At 38.2% G+C, this 17,553-nt stretch overlaps 1 protein-coding gene across 1 annotated transcript in view; it reads right to left on the reverse strand.

Moving 5' to 3' along the window:
* Nucleotides 1-17,553, reverse strand: part of rxfp1 (relaxin family peptide receptor 1) — a 222,568-nt gene that overhangs the window by 21,244 nt on the left and 183,771 nt on the right. The window contains exons 7-11 of the mRNA XM_055224684.1: nucleotides 12,111-12,182; nucleotides 9,569-9,640; nucleotides 9,357-9,425; nucleotides 7,365-7,436; nucleotides 7,151-7,222 (exon numbers count right to left, since the gene is read on the reverse strand). Of these exons, the coding sequence (XP_055080659.1) occupies nucleotides 7,151-7,222; nucleotides 7,365-7,436; nucleotides 9,357-9,425; nucleotides 9,569-9,640; nucleotides 12,111-12,182 (357 nt within the window). The remainder of the gene's footprint in view (nucleotides 1-7,150; nucleotides 7,223-7,364; nucleotides 7,437-9,356; nucleotides 9,426-9,568; nucleotides 9,641-12,110; nucleotides 12,183-17,553) is intronic.

A 17,553-nucleotide genomic window follows, 5' to 3' on the forward strand; every position in this document is an offset into this window, starting at 1 on the left:
CTTCAAACAGAACAAGAGGGAAAAAAAACCCACAATTATCTTATCTTCTTCTGAGAGGCATAATGGCATCAAAACAAGAGCTTGGAGAAAAATTGCTCAAGGAAGTACTGTTCTTTTAAAAACAATATTGTAGGTACAAGTTATGCCTTTGTTGCATTGCCACCAAATCATACAAGAACATCGATAACTAATTAAGGTCTAAAGAGTATACCTGGGAATGCAGGGCTAATGCGGAGCAAAATGAGACAAGGTAAAAAGGTATTGATCACGGATTTAGATGGAGTGTGCAGAAAGGCGAAAGAAGGGTCAGATAGAGCCAGACCAGCCAAGATCTTAGCCATTCCAATTAAAGAGCCTCTTGTATCGATGGGTAGAAAGATGGACGGATGGAGTGACCAATCAGAGGGCACAGAATCATGAGTTCACTGAGATCAATAGATCATGAAGGATATTGTTGTTTTGTTGTTATTTATCGTTGTTGTTGTTTTAATGAGTTCCACACAGGTAAAGTGAACAATAAAGCAACGGACTGTACGGAAAGGATAGGATGAGAGTCGTGAGATGTGCGTGTTGGCTGTTTTTATAGTGTCTCTCAATGTATATGTATGTGAGTGTATAAGGGTCATCTTCGTGCGCCCCCACGCATTCCATTTGTCTGTACTCCACTGGTGTGCATGTATTAACTCCTTTAGCATTAGTAAATCAAGATCCCAGTTAGATGTAGTGCATACTGCTAGATGTAAATACCTTACAATACCATGATGATAACTATAGTACATGACCATTCACACAGACAGTGGCTCCCTCAGTAGCCAACAGAACGTCATTTTCAACATAATAATGATAATAAATAGTACTTTACTTTACTTTACTTTACTTCTTATATCTGTGTAATCCCTCAGTCATCAAGGTAGGCTCCATAGGTCCATGGGTGCATTCTCTTCTATATGGTCTTATACTTGTTTTGAAACAGCTCAAGATCATTATCAAGTTATTCTGAAAAGGTTCACTTCTGTCCTGTGAATGTAACTTTTTTTAATATCGATACTTGCTCAAATGAGTATCTAGTTTGGATACTAGTTTTAGTATTGAGTAGTATCTGATTTTTGATACTTTTGATAGCCCTAAACTACAATACTCATTTAACTTCTTTGAAAAAAAACCTGTCAGGTTTTCATGCTGCCCATTCAAATCCAAATTATGACAATAAGACTGGCCTCTCTCTGCGTTCAAACCAAGCCATGTCTTTATAAAAACTTTAATTTATGAATTCTTTGGCATTGCTTTTGTTTTAAATCCAGAGCATTCCACAGTTTCACCCCACATACAGTCACGCAAAAACTTTTACGAGTGGTTCAAACATTAGGTAGTGTAAAATTCCCATAATCTCTCAAATAGTAAGTCCTGTCTTTAAGGGCAAAACACTTCATGTCACATGGTAATAACTTATTGAAGGCTTTGAATAATATAATTACAGTATAATATTTTACAAGGTTGTGGAAATTTTAATAATTTGGACTAAATGAAAAGATTGTGAGTATGATCTAGAAAACCAACCATGTGAAAGATCTGCACTGCTCATTTTTGCAATAAGAATAATGAGTTAATTGAGCATTGGTAATAATTTCCCCATATTTCAACACAATAGGTGAAATATGGGAGAATCAGTGAGCAGTATAAAGTACGGAGTGCATCGTGATTAAGGAATTGTTTTGCCTTATGTATAATTGAAAGGCTTTTGGCTATTTTTAGTTACTTAGATTTAATGACAGTTTATTTGTATCCATCCATAGTTTTATTTTATTTAGCTCCACATTCACAGTTTCTACAAGCTTATTATAATATAAACTACAATAAAAAATGTGGGTTAGGTGTTAAGGCTGACCCCTAAACATCTCTGCAAGATTTCATTTTTCCATTTGCGTAACATCTCAACTTTGCCCCTTTCCCTCTCTTACAGACGCTGAAAAGCTGCTCCACTCCTTTATCTCCTCCAGACTAATGTTACCGACTCCTCATTTTATCCCTAGCAAGAGCCTCCAAAGACTACAGTACGTCCAGAACACTGCTGCCAGGGCATTGGTGAGGGTGTGGAAATATGAGCACATTATTCCAATTCTTCACTCTCTACACTTGCTCCCCATCCAATAATAGATCCACAACAAGATCTGTCTCCTTACGCAACAATGCCTCCATGGAACTGCTCCAAACTACCTCACTGAGCTCCTGACTCCCGGCACCACCAAAACCAGATAATTACACAGCACAGAGCGTCATTGCCTTCATCCACCCAAAACCAGGCTCTGCCCCATGGGAGACAGGGCTTTCTCCACTGCAGCGCCCCGTCTCTGGAACTCTCCTCTAGGCTCTACAGACAGTGGACTCTTAAAAAAAGTATGAATAATTTATTTTAAAAGATATTTTTATTCAATCAGTCTCATGGCTGAATAGCTAACTTTGCTATTCTGTCTGTTTTAACTTTCATGCTTTTAGAAATGTTTTTACTGTAGCACTCTGAGATTTGCTTGGCGACTGCAAAGTGCATTATAAATAAAATTATTATGATGATATTATTATCAAGGACTACAGATGGAAATCAGCATTTTGCTAAATCTGGTGCAGCCATTTTTTTAATGTATCTGCACACTGTCCTTCAAATAAATAAATAAAATAAAAATAAATAAATCACAAAAATGACTTTCTCGTTACCTTCTGGAAACCAGTTTGACAGTAAATACATAAATTTATAAAACAAATTCAGGAGGATTTTAGTTAGTATTGTATAGATGCCCACTAATATGTTTTTATTGACGTAATAGCAGAAGACGAGATAAGTCATGAAGATCACTTTGAATGTTTCCATTTTGTATTTCACTTAGTATCTTTGCATGTTTTATTTCATTTTATAATTATGACTTGAATATGAGACTGATTTCATCAAATGAGCAGCTCTATAATGCTGTAGGATTTGAATTTTACTGAATCTTTGTGTCAAGTAGCCAAGCGTGCTAACATTTACACATCAAGACCACATTAACATGTTAATTGTTAATCTTTTTCTATTTTTTTTTACTCCCCTTTATCCGCTAACATTGAAACCAGCAGTTCACCTGAAGCTGGCCATTTTCTGCATTGTTGGGTTGCCATTCAAATTCTATGAGCTACAAATTGCTCCTTTTAGTGAGTGGAAATTATACAGCATTACCATAGCTGATTCATAGTTGTGTGTGAGGATGTGCCAGTTAGGACTCATACTTACTTTCATGTGCTGTTACTAGACCCACTCTTGGACAAGTCATCATTACTAACTTACGCAAATGGAAACCAAAAAGTGGAAAAAACAGATCAAGTAACATAGCAAACTATAAGTACTATCTGACAACATCATTCCCCGGGGGTGTGAAAGTAGGTGTAAGCACTGCTCTGTCTGAAGCTCTGATAGTTAGACCGTGAGCTTTGTTTTAACACAATCTGACCAAAATGAACTAACTTATCTGGAACTACAACAGGTGAGCTGATTTGTGCAGTTAAACCTCACAGATCAATAATTTCGTCTTCAGACCCAAAGCAAACAAAAAGAACAATAGGAGGGCCATTAACAGTTGAAACTGGAGATAATAGCTGCTTACAGTTTCCGTGTAGTGACCACGAGCAATCTGACCAGAACTGAAGAAGCGGCTTGGATGAGCAGCGAAACGTCTTCACTCGTACAACAATTTGTTGACAGATTTAAACTTCATCTTTGCTAAGTCCCTCTCACATATCATTACATTCAAGATAGCTAGCATTGGTCTTTTTTTTTTTTTCAGTTAGTCACACTCACCTTTTTTGTTGAAAATCAGGTCACATCTAAACAGAGCCATGAACGCTCTTATTAGTCACAGGCAGTGTTTGCTAATGTGTGCATTGTATCACCATGGTAACTGCTGAACATTTTTCCATAGACATCCATACAGTACATTCCCAGTGTGATGTCACTGCAAAGTGTCAATATGCTATTTGTACTCATGTCTCATATTGTGTAGTGTCCATAGGCAATACACTTAATGCAAGCTCAACATCACTGTCTGTGAATAAATGCACCTTTGTTTTTGCCTGAGATCCAGAATACACACTGTTCAAAACTTCACATGAGTCTGGTCATGGGTGAATCTCCCTAATTTCAGATGGCTGTGATTGACAGGTGGATTAGCCAATCAGAAACATGCATGGTCCATCTGTATCAAAACAACTATTACAAGAGACTGAAAAATATCACAGATTTCTGCTAAATCAACTCAAAACAAAAACAAATCTGATTGCACGATCATGTTTGGTTGGACTCAAGACGCGACAGACTAATATCCCTCTGTATAAACAATACAGAAAGACATCATTCTGGATTTGACAGGCAATCTTTGTTTACATGAAAGAAAATCTGAACTATTCAGGCCCACAAGTCGCAAGAAATGCAAACTGCCCAAATGGCTTTCTTCAGTCACTGGGCATTCAAACACCAGCCCAACCCCTTTTCATTGAAATGCACTGAAGAATGGAACCAACTCCCCAAAAAACCCTCCTCTGACCAAAATTAAAAGTTCTACTGGAATTTCAGCCCTACTTTTTGCTAACTCACCTTTGAACAGCAGATGAAAAGTAGTTTCCCTTGTGGTAATCTGCACAGCCAAATTCCAAAAATTCAAACAAAACTGAGTGCTTAAAATCCTTTTAATAAAAAAAATGTTCCCAGAAACAATGTATGCATTTAAACCATAATACAATCATAAAACATCAGAAGAAGTTGTGCCCATTTTTTCATTTAATAAAGTGATATTTTATTGGTTTTGTCTCAGTACAGATATTTGTTCAGTATAGATCTAATTATGAATTGTTTTTATTGTCTGCAAACCAGGAAGTATGGCTTGTGCGCTGTTAGCATGCTAGTTGTATGTTGCATTACTGTGACAGAAAAACTCTACTCTGGTCTCTGAAAGTTGTGAAAAATGCTTATAAACTCAGTGTGGTAAATAATGAGGATGCTAGAAATATGTAGGGAAAGTGATAGTGGTGATAATCTGTACTGCTGCAGACTATTCAAAAAATACTTGTGTTTTTCACTTTTTAAGACAGTAATATCACACTATTTTCTGATCTATGTTGCTATAATGTTGTTTCCTCATCAAAAACATACCCGGAGTTGTGTTTTGTTTCATTTTTCTTAAATAGAAAACAATCTATTCCACCTTGTGATGTCATGTGGTAATACAGGAAGTGCTCCAATGTGTTTTTAAACTCCATACAGTTTCACTGAAATGATTTGGATCATTTCAGCCCCTTTATCAAATGAAAGGTAAAAGGAGCTGTCAACATGAAAACTAGTGCTCCATGACATCATAAGGTGGAACAGAGCATTTTGAGGTTTGAAGATGTTGGCAGACTAATAATAAAACAACTCCAGATATGTTTTTAATGAGGTAACATTATAACATGGCTTAAATGTCACAAGAGTCATCCCATAGCTACTAACCTGACAAACTTGGGACCCAACTTTCTGTAACAGCTTATTCAACACTGCTGCCAATCTAAGTGTAATATCTCCAGTCGAGGAAACAAGATGCACGTCATTATCAGAAGCTCTCGTATTTACTCGATGGAGCTTTTGTGAAATATGCAAAACCATTCAAGACATTTTCCAAAGTGTGTCAGACGCAGCCTAGGGGCCATGTTTGAACTTTTCTAATGGTGGAACTTAATCAAACTTCAAAGCCCTGAGTTTTCAGAAAGACGCGATTCTCAGATCACAGTTTGGTGAAAGCAGCCACGCGTTACTCATATTATTACTATTTTCCACCCTTTATGTCATGCATAATCAATGCCCTTTTCATTGGTCGATAAGATGAATCTTGCGTGTTTCTTGTGCAATTTTCTTATTTAAATTTTACAGAAGATGAAGCCTGACAGCAGCAGTTGCAGAGAGAGGGGCGATGGTTTTACAATAGAAAGTGAGTTAGAGTCAGTGGAGCCAGACACGTACCCATGCTGACTACCGATTTGGAATGCATGCAGGCTTCCATCTTCACAAACCTGACTCTTATTTGGCCTGGTCTTCCTGCTTGTTTCTATGGAAATGTTGTAGTACTGACTATAATTTTCCATAGTTTGGCAAAAAACGTATCTATCTTCAAAGAGAATGTCATAAAGTACACTCTACCTCTATATACTGTACCTTTTAATGACAATGCCTCCAATATATGGTTTATATTTATAAATCATTCTTAAAAACTTAAATTCCTTTTAAATCAATATAAGGAAGAAAAATGTGATGTATTTTTTGTCATATTGCCCTGCCCCATTTTGTAATATCCTGCTGCTCATGTACGTGAAATACTCCGCTCATTTGTCATGGCCAAATGTGGTGGTAGTGAGTGATTGGTGTTGGTCAGAGGGACAGATGGAGCAGATTGGCAGCCTCGTTTCTGTCAGTCTACCCCAGGGTAGCTGTGGCTATACAGACGAAAACAGCTTACCATCACTAAATGTGAAGTGAATGAATTATGGCCACAGTGCAGCACATTGTGAGGTTTGTAAAGCTTGTCAAACGCAATACAAATATGTCATCATTGCTGCTATTTTTTTTTTTTTACTTTTCTTCTTTTTGCTAAAATTGTTATATTAAAACAACTAAAAAATAAGGAAAGATTGTTTGAAGTGTATTTTTTTCCCAATACAAGACAAACAACTTAACAACATGCAACACCAGGATTTGATGTGCTAATACACACTGACAGTTTAAAAGTGCATAATGTAGCTTTTCTAATGGGAAGGTCAGCCACCTGCTTGTCTCCATGGTGATGTAATGCATTATATGGAATCTTCCACAATATGACCTTAAACTTGTGTCTGTTTGTCTTGCATTTATCCAATTACTTACTATAACTATTACTATTTTTATTGCTCAAACTACATGCATTCTTAGTGTGAGCAGAATCACCTCTCCACAGATCTGACCTGCAACTAACTTGGCCAAGTGGTGTCACGTGCTTGTCTCCTTGGAGGTATACAAGTTTGATGTATACTTTTACTGCTACTGCACTATTAAAATGATAAAAATCTCAACAAATAGACTTTCTTTATCTAATTCCTCCACAATATAGTATCAAAGCTCACTCACAGTTCTCCGAGTTTCTGCAGCACAGAGAAGGCCTGGTCGTGGATGTGGCTGATGCGGTTTCTCTGGAGCACCCTGGGGAGACAGACAGGTATTCAGATAAGGACTGCGACAGCTTTTCACATATTATATCAGGTGTCGCTGCAGATTTCGCTAATCTCCCAACAGGTAATCTAAGGCTAACATGTTATGGACTGTATCTTGCAAATGCACTTACAAGACTGTCAGCATATGGCAGGAGTGGAATGACACATTTCCAATTGTTTCAAGAAGATTCCCCTCTAAATCCCTGCAAGGATGAAAAGAGGTGCATTAAAACATGTCACTGTTGTAGACAGTTTTTGTTGTGGTTTATTTATTTAATTAATTATATCTTGTCATTTGCCGGCAGTAAGTCAGACCTGTTCCCGGTGCATGTTGGACTCCGCCAGGGCTGCCCTTTGTCACCGGTTCTGTTCATTATATTTATGGACAGAATTTCTAGGCGCAGCCAGGGGCCGGAGGGGGCCTGGTTTGGGAACCACAGGATTTCATCTCTGCTGTTTGCGGATGATGTTGTCCTGATGGCTTCTTCGAGCCAGGATCTGCAGCAGGCACTGGGGCAGTTTGCAGCTGAGTGTGAAGCGGCTGGGATGAGAATCAGCTCCTCTAAATCCGAGGCCATGGTTCTCGACCGGAAAAAGGTGGTTTGCTCTCTCCGGGTGGGTGGTGAGTCTCTGCCCCAAGTGGAGGAGTTCAAGTATCTCGGGGTCTTGTTCACGAGTGAGGGAAGGATGGAGCGTGAGATTGACAGGCGGATCGGTGCAGCGTCTGCAGTGATGCGGTCGCTGTATCGGTCCGTTGTGGTGAAGAAGGAGCTGAGCCCAAAGGCGAAGCTCTCGATTTACCGGTCAATCTACATTCCTACCCTCACCTATGGTCATGAGTTTTGGGTAATGACCGAAAGGACAAGATCGCGGATACAAGCGGCTGAAATGGGCTTCCTCCGCAGAGTGGCCGGGCGCACCCTTAGGGATAGGGTGAGGAGCTCGGTCACACGGGAGGAGCTCGGAGTAGAGCCGCTGCTCCTACACGTTGAGAGGAGCCAGCTGAGGTGGCTCGGGCATCTGCTCAGGATGCCTCCTGGACGCCTCCCTAGGGAGGTGTTCTGGGCATGTCCCACCGGGAGGAGGCCCCGGGGAAGACCCAGGACACGCTGGAGGGACTATGTCTCTCGGCTGGCCTGGGAACGCCTTGGGATCCCACCGGAGGAGCTGGAGGATGTGTCTGGGGTGAGGGAAGTTTGGGAGTCCCTGCTTAGACTGCTGCCCCCACCACCCGGCTCCGGATAAGCAGAAGAAAATGGATGGATGGATATCTTGTCATTTGTTTATTTTGATTACGTGACAGGAATTTGATGCATGAAGTACTTGTAGTTGTAGTAACAGTTGTAGTAGTGGTTGTTGAAGGTGGTATTGGTTGTAGCAGAAGTTGTAATTGTTGGTTTAGTTAACAGCGCTTAAGGCATGAATTAGTCTTTGTCACTGTGGTAGTCGTAGTGGTACTTGTCGAAGTAGAAGCTGCAGTTGTTGTTGGTTTAGTTTGTATTGTAAAGCTGTGCAAAGCATAAAGTGCACACCTTTTTACAAACACTAACCCAATACACAAATGAAATCATGCACATCCTGTTCACATGAATAAGTAGAGCACAAATCAAACATTATAATGGTAAGTGCCCAAGTACTTCATGGAGGGCTGACAAACATGTCAGCACTAGTTTTCAAAAGAATTGGAAATTTTGCACAAATTCTCTTTTGACATCCCAAACAAAAATATCATTGATACTTTTGCCGTAGTGATGACAAAAACTTCTCATTTTATTTCAATGGTAAAATTGCCAAATCTCACAAATTGTCAGGTTTTTAAGATATGATATTTTGATGAACTCCTTGGGTGGAATAGTCTCTCCCCGGGTGACAACGTAGGCGTGGGCAAGGGATGATCATTGCCGCTTGCAGCTACATTTGTTGTCGTTATTGTTGTTGTTTATTTTAGTTTTCCAGCCAGTTGAGGCATATAGCAGTAGTAATACTTCTAGATGTAATAGCAGTTTTTGTATTAGTGATAATAGCAGTAGTAGTTACTGTAGTAGTTGCAGTAGTACTTGTTATTTATTTAGATCTTGTTTGTTTATTTTATCACTTTTTTATTTTCTTTTTGTGAGACTTACAGCCAATTGAGACGCGGCATCTCCCGGCAGATGTCATCCAACTTGATAAGCGAGTTGTTAAGCAAAACCCTGTGAACCAGAAGAACACATTGTACAAAAGGTTATTCAAAATGCTGGAAATATATTTTCAACAAAGGCAGGTACAATGAAGAGCACTTGTCAATGTAATAGAAAAGGAAGATTGGAAATAGTCACTAAAATAAATCACTCACAGCAAAACCAGCGAGTGCAAGCCCGAGAAGGTCAGAGATGACATCTGATGAATATTGTTATTTTCCAGAATCCTGGAACAAAGATGAGATTTTGAATACTTTCATATACAGATGTAACAATAAAAGTTTATGCACGTGTACACTTGTGTTGAAGCTGCTTTTTCAGTACACTCTATTGGAAAAGAAAGTGATGTACCCCAGCTTTAATTATAACTAACTATTTGTAAGGCGAGAGTATTTTAGAGTAGGTTATAAAATAGAATAATATGATATTTTGTTATAATATTATTAAAGCAACCCTGTGTAACTTTTTGAAGGAGGAAAGCCACCAGCATGATTCCATGGACATACCATTCTTTTGAACATTCTCCATGGAGATAGATAGAATTGGTGCCATACTATTACATATTAAAACAAAAGGAACAACATTTCCATAGAAACAAGTTAAAGACAGTCCATCTGCAGCCCAACTAAGAGTCAGGTTTTTGGAGATGCAAGCCCACTCAGAGGAAGGACACATGTGGTATAAACACAACCAAAATGAAAAAAGACATGCTTTTATGTTAGTCTCTTTTATGAGCTAAAGGATACATACTGTGGCTTTAAATATATGAAAAAATTAAATTCATTATGGTATATAAATAAGAATAGGTTAAAGTTAATTAAAATAATCAAATACTTAATAATATTAAAGCAACACAATGTAACTATTTGGAGCCGGTATGTCATCAGCATGATTTGATGGAAACAGAAAGTTAGAGCCATACTCCAGACTGAAAGAACTTTTATGCCATACTGTGAGAAATATCCAAGGGAACAACATTTCCATGGAGACAAGCAGGAAGAGACCAGGCCCACTCACAGTAAGGATGCATGTTTTTTATACATTTTCAATGCATCACTAAAATGTCCTTGGCAGAATTAAATTTTCTTTTGAACCAAGGGATTACACAGACTGTGCAATAAAAAATAAAAAAAACATTAAAAAAACGTGCTTTAGTCTTTGTTTTTTGGCTAAAATGTTACACGGTGGGGCTTTAAAGATCAGTGTTGGGAATAACGGAGTTACATTATAACGGCGTTACTAACTGCGTTACTTTTTCACTAACGGAGTAATCTAACTAATTACTTTTCCCAGCGTCCTAACGTCGTTACCGTTACTGACTATAAAATGTGGCGCGTTACTTTTAATTCAGTTCACTCTTCTCTTCATCAGAGTCTCTCAGCCGAGGAGCTGCAGCGCGGCTCGGGGTGAGATAAAAGGCTTGTTTGAGATGAGGCGGGTGCAGATACTATCGCCGTCGATCGGTGCGCGGTGCATGCCGGTTAGTTTTGTGTCCAAGATGCCACCGACTTGCGCTGACATAACCTGTGCGCCGGTAATGGGAAGTTTTTGAGCAAGGCGAGCGCAGCAGCTCTCCACCGCCAGCGGCCGCCTGCATGGACTACAAACGTTTAATGCATGATGGGAAATGATGTCCTGTCCACACGTGCATCGACAGCTGATTGGATGGATAGATAAATAAATAAAGGAATAGATACGTGTTAGAGGGATTGTGTGAATCTTTTAATGAATGTTAAAGAGTTGGATAAAGTTCAGTTTATGTTGAAATGAGAGTGATTAATATTTGAATACTGGGCAGAGAATTACAGTGTGTGGCCAGAAAAGCTTAAAGGTTTTGTCTTATTTTACATGGTTTACATTTGAATGCCTTAGTTTTGCAATACATTGCAATGATTTTTTTTCAGTATTATAATGAAGAAAATATTTGAAGTACAGTTGTCTGAAATTGCGTGACATGTTGATTTATTTGCACTTCAAATAACATTTTTTATATATTTTTTTTTATTTTTGATACATTCTATAATTTACTTGTAAACAAATACAATATAGTGGCAATCTGTTAATGTGAAATAAATGTTAAAGGTTCACATCTGTTGTGTTTTTATTGTTTTAACATAATAAGTAACAGCATAGTTACTTTGCCTAGTAACTAGTTACTTCTCCCAAGAAGTAACTGAGTTACTAACTCAGTTACTTTTTGGGAGAAGTAACTTGTAACTTTAACTAATTACATTTTTGAAGTAAGATGCCCAACACTGTTAAAGATATACACTGCCAGTCAAAGGTTTGGACACATCTACTCATTTATTGTTTTGTTTTTCTTTATGTTATTTCTGCATTCTACATTTTAGATACATACAAAAGACATCAGATGTATAGTGAAAAATGTATAGAATTGAGTGGCAAATTAAAAAAATATATAATAATATATTTTATATTAAATTCCTCAAAGTAGCCGCCCTTTATTTGCTGACAGAGTTGCTAACTATTGGGTGGCTATTATTAAAAATCTATACTATGTTTTGAGGTATTTTGAGTTGGTTTACTACATTCCATATGCGTTCATTCATAGTTTTGATGCCTTCAGTGAAAATATACTGGAAATAATCATGGAAAAAAGGTGTGTCCAAACTTTTATCTGGAATTGTACATAGTTACATAAACAGTTGGAGTATAGACAAACATGTAGTTGCTTACAGCCACTCCAGCTTATGAAGATCTCGAAACACTCCGGGCAACAGCACTGAGATCTGGTTGTGACTCAGGTATCTGAAAGACATAAACATTTCAGTCAATGTCACGGAAATGCTGCTTCACCGGAAACAAAGCACCAGATTATAATGGGAACATTCAAAATGGAAAATCAATACTACACTCCAGGTGTTTTCTGCGTGGTCTATTTGAAGGAACAATCTAAAGCAAAGTATAAGTCAATTCGAATGCTGGAAATAACAAGAATGATTTAGTCTATTTATGTATTTCAGCTTCCTGTTATATGCCACATTCTGAGGATTATTTTGTTTTCAATTGTTAATCGCTATGGCAACATTTGGAAAAAGCATAGATAACAATTTCTCTATATTTTGTTACATTGCAATTGTATTTGAACAAAATATCTTCATCTGTCCATCATATTTACCTTTATGCTTTTTGCTGTGTTAAAGGTGCACTATGTAACTTTTCTAGTAGAGGGTCCGCTACCTGCTTTCCCCCCCATGGAGATGTTACTGCTTCGCCTGAAATGTTCCACAGTAGGGCATTAAATATATGTGTCTTGTATTTATTTAATAACAGGTGTTTAATCTCATTTTATTTTCTCAAAAGCATTTCTCTCTGTGAGCGGGCCCGCCTCTCCACAGACTAAAAACTTGGCTTGATGGTATCAGTTCCATGTCCTCATTGGTTTAATGCCATACTGTGAAACATATCAGGTGAAGCAATAACATCTCCACTGAAACAAACAGACGAAAAGGGTAAGGAAAGGGTAGATTTTATTGTCATTCAACCAAAGTGCATCAAATGGGGACTTATTAGGGTTGTCAAAACTATCAAAAATCAGATACTAAACGATATTAAAACTAGTATTGAAACTACAGATTCATTTGAACAGGTATCAATACTGAATAAAAAAATAAAAATAAAAAAAATAAAAAAAAAACCTGAAATCACACATAACTTTATTAAATTGGACCTTTTCAGAACAGTTTCATCTTGAGTTTTATCTGGTGTAAGATCACATGGTATAATAAACAAATGCTATTATTTTGTGTTGAAAATTACAAGTGTCTAAAAAAACTCTTTTAAAATCATCATTTGCGTATTAAAGTTGGTATTAAGTATTGCATTTACAGTGGTCCCTCGCTTATCGTGGGAGTTACGTTCTAAAAATAACCTGCAATAGGCGAAATCCGTGAAGTAGTCAGCTTTATTTTTTACAATTATTATACATGTTTTAAGGCTGTAAAACCCCTCACCACACACTTTATACACTTTTCTCAGACAAGCATTAACATTTTCTCACATTTCTCTCTTGTTTAAACACTCTCAAACTTCAAACCTTCGTATATTATATCCCTTTTCCTCGATAATCGCTTTAAATGTGTTGTTCACGTGCCTCTGCTCCAGTGGTATCCACAGAAGCGGCCTCTCCGCGCAGAGAAACACTTTTAAATCCAAAGCGTTTCTGAAATTTGTCTGTGCAGAAAGTTTCATCGACATTGTGGGTTTTGTCGGGGAGAAAACTTGCAAACATACAGCACTTCAGAGTCACACTGCGATCCAACATTTATGTACATTTGGAAAGCTGAACGCATTCTGTACATTCTGTAGGAGACATGGCACCTCCCTTAGCCAATCTGGATGCAGAACATAATGTTTTTTTGCACACAAAAAAAAATCCACAAAACAGCGAGACCACAAAAGGTGAACTGCGATATAGCAAGGGACCACTGTATTGTGTTTTTATTGTTAAACTCAATAGGACCTATCTCCAGATATAGTCTAACAGCATGATCTTGGTTACATGCACCACCCAGTTATGACCTTTTTCTTGTGAGGCAAAAAGGCTAACCCCACTGCCACTAGTTTAATCTTTCCAATTACTTGTTGTGCCACTTTTGTTAGTTGTGGTTCAACAACATAAAAGGTTGACTTGATTTGATATGATTCTAACTAGTGCGGCGCAATGTTGTTAATGTCATGGCAACTGGAGAGCACTTCCACTGTAACTGCACACAGCACAGATGCACAAAGCACAAAAAGTATATATGCTAATGTATGTATGTAAAGTTCAAACTGGAGGAGAAGAGGGCAAGGTAGATGTGTCCTACTGTATAATGGAAAGATGCAATAAAAAGGAGAAAGTAATATTTATTTATTTATTTATTTTTTTCAAATGAAGAAAAGAATATCACCAAGCAATTTTTTTTTTTTTTTACTGCCATGTATTCAAAATCTGACCAAGGTTTCTATAGGTGTCTTGAAATGAAAAAAATGGGTTGAAAACTGCTTTAGATGAAGATTATTGACTGCAAGGAACTGTAAGGTTGACAGAATGCGTATATTAGTATTAATCTTGGAATTAAAATGGGTATTACATTACATCTGAAAATAACATAAGCAATTCTGTAGTAACATGTTTGTGTACGAGCACGATACACAAAAGCCTTTAGATCTTTAAGATACAAACACTACCAGTTAAAAATTTGGACACACTTTTTCTATTATGTGACTATTTACATTGTAGATTCTCACTGAAGGCATCAAAACTACGAATGGACACAAATAGAAGCAAAGGGTGCCTACTTTGAGTAATCTGAATTAAAAATAATAATAATAATAAAATAAATTCATTGATTTTTACTTTAAGTTCTTGCATCTCATATTTGATTTCCTCTGTATGTATTTAAAATGTAGAAATCTGTAGTAACACAAAGCAAAAACACATTTAATGAGAGGATGTGTCCAAACTTTTGAATGGTAGTGTACATACATTGCGTAACACTTTGAGATGTTATGACTTTGCCTGTAATGTTCCACAGTCTGGCATTAAATGTATCCATCTTAACGGGGACAAGGAAATAGCACTATCAGGCTAACTTTTAGGTCAGATCTGTGATGAAGAGGGTCTGTTCACTGTAAGGATGCATGTTTTATACTGTATTTAACCAAAGGCGCTGTAACAGATTTTTTCAGTCTTACAAACGTGAAAAACAGAACGAGTTTATTTTAAACTAGTCCAAAGTTATTCCTCAATTCATTAACGCATTCCGGCATCCGAATTATTCATAAAAAAGCTAATAGCATTTTCCCAACTTAGATGCCAGAGGGGAGTTTGAGAATCATGCCACTGCTAACAACAACTAGCATGCTAACAGCGCACCAGCATCAGTTTGATTTGATTTGAAAGCCTAGTTTTCACTGCAGGATTTTGGCTGTCTGTGGTGAAAGATTACAGATATTGGGGAAAAAGATTCAATTTAACACAAACGGCCTTTGATATTTACAGGGTCTGAATCTTGGTCGCAGAGTGAGCCCTCCTCATGCTGCGATCAATCTCTGTCAAACATGTGACCAATAGTAAACACAGGTACTCCATCAAAGTTACAGCAGAGGAGCCCAGCCATACACGGGGGCGTTAGATCTCTATTTCTCTTTAACTTACTTTTACAAAGGCCACAAACGTAGTCTAGTCTCACCTAACCAGTACAGTGAATTGACCACATGAAGCCTAGAGATTGACATTTGCTCGCCGTCGTCATCAAACACGGCTGGCATAGTAATAACATCCCCATGGAGGTGTACCTGTTCAAAATGTTCCCACTTTGAAAGGTAATAAATACAAAGTAGGCTTTCTTTTGGTGAAAAATTCCAAATGAGTTCGTCATGTTTTGATGGCAATATCTCTAGGCTCTGAACATAGCTGAAGGCTTCAATCTGAAAGTGAAACAGCTTATGAAAAGTATGTTCATATATTTAGCTGTACCAACATAATGATCTTGAGATAAGGTTTGATTTGAAGTCTACTTTAAATTGCTTTTGCCAGTCTTCTGTACAGGTATTCACTTTTCTTCACACTGTCCAAGTTTAAAAGAAGAAAGTGTGATTTATTTATTTTTTATCAAAATGTCCCATTTTGTACTAACTACGTCTAAGCAGACTAATTCAACCCTGTTCAGGCAAATACAAAAAATATTACAATATTCAAGAAGGTTTGTAAGCTAGACCATATAAAGAAGTGGACTACATGAGTGTGACGTCACCCAACATTTGGCTGTCAAATTAAGCTCACTGAGGCCAGCAGTTAGAGGGGAGAATTTGGAGCCAACTTCCAAATCTGAAATTCTGACTTGAAGAATCATAGCAAGCAAAGAGACAATCTGGAGTGAGGCTGTTGAAGGTAACATCACAGGGTGCTTGGCAATGCTGTCAATCAATCCTGTCACAAATGCGGGAGCGACCTCAGGGAAAGAAGGGTTAATGCGAACATTTCAAGACCAAAATGATGAGCCTAAAAGCAAGGGGTCACCGTTTTTCAATAGAAAATGAATTGGAGTCAAAATAGATGGAACTGGAAACGCGCCCATGGTCACTTCCTATTTAGAACACGGCAGTTAGCAGGTTTGCTATGTCCATTTATATATACAGTCTATAGGCAGAAACCATTCATTCATCAGTACTTATAGCGTGTCAGAGTGCTGTGTGTGCATTGTTCATGTCTTATCAAAATGTCTCCAAAATGTATGATGCATAGAACATAATACATATAGTGAAGGTTATAATTTGAGGCTGTGAAAAGAAAATTACTCTTAGCATTAACACTTGGTTGTGGCTTGCACTTTCGCCTTAGAGCAGGAAGGTTCCAGGTTCAACTCCCAGATCACCCAATTCTTTCTATACAGGGGTTGCATGTCACTCCCTGCATCTAGGTGTGTTTCCTTCGGGGATTCCAATTTTCCCAATTAACTCAAAACATGCACAATAGTCCTCCAGCTAAAGCAGTCCTAGCTAAAAATCTGCAAACTAATACTTGAAAAACATGCTCATAACACAATTCTTTTTTTTTACTTGAATAACTATAAGGGTCAATGATCATTTCTTTTTATTTCGTATTGAATAAATATGTAAAGTAATGGGCATGTCCCACCGGAAGGAGGCCCCGGGTAAGACTCTAGAGCAGTGGTTCTTAACCTGGGTTCGATCGAACCCTAGGGGTTCGGTGAGTCAGTCTCAGGGGTTCGGCGGAGGTCAAGACACGCACCAGACTCATATGATTCGCGGACTGCGAGCGTCTCCAGACGCTGGCCGTGTCCTAATTCGACAAATGCAGCCTTTGCTGTGCCTATTGAACACTGCTCACTCCAAGCTGAGCGCGCGCGCAATTGCGCACTGCTGACACAGTCTCTTTTTCAATGTGAGTCAGTGAGTGTGACCGGGGACGAGCTGCTCCAGCCAATTATGTGATTCACAGACGTATTGTGCAGCTTATCAACGTCATTGACAGACGTCCTCATGTCCCGCTCCCAGAGTTTTAGCCGATGTGGAGTGAAGACTCGCTAATGATTCTAAGTGCTGTTTAACCCCTTAACGTTCCGACGGCCCGCCCTCGGGCAAAAATCCGCGCGTAAAATTACGCGCGCGT

The sequence above is a fragment of the Periophthalmus magnuspinnatus genome, chromosome 10 (assembly GCF_009829125.3).
Source record: "Periophthalmus magnuspinnatus isolate fPerMag1 chromosome 10, fPerMag1.2.pri, whole genome shotgun sequence".
In the NCBI taxonomy this organism is placed as follows: domain Eukaryota; kingdom Metazoa; phylum Chordata; class Actinopteri; order Gobiiformes; family Gobiidae; genus Periophthalmus; species Periophthalmus magnuspinnatus.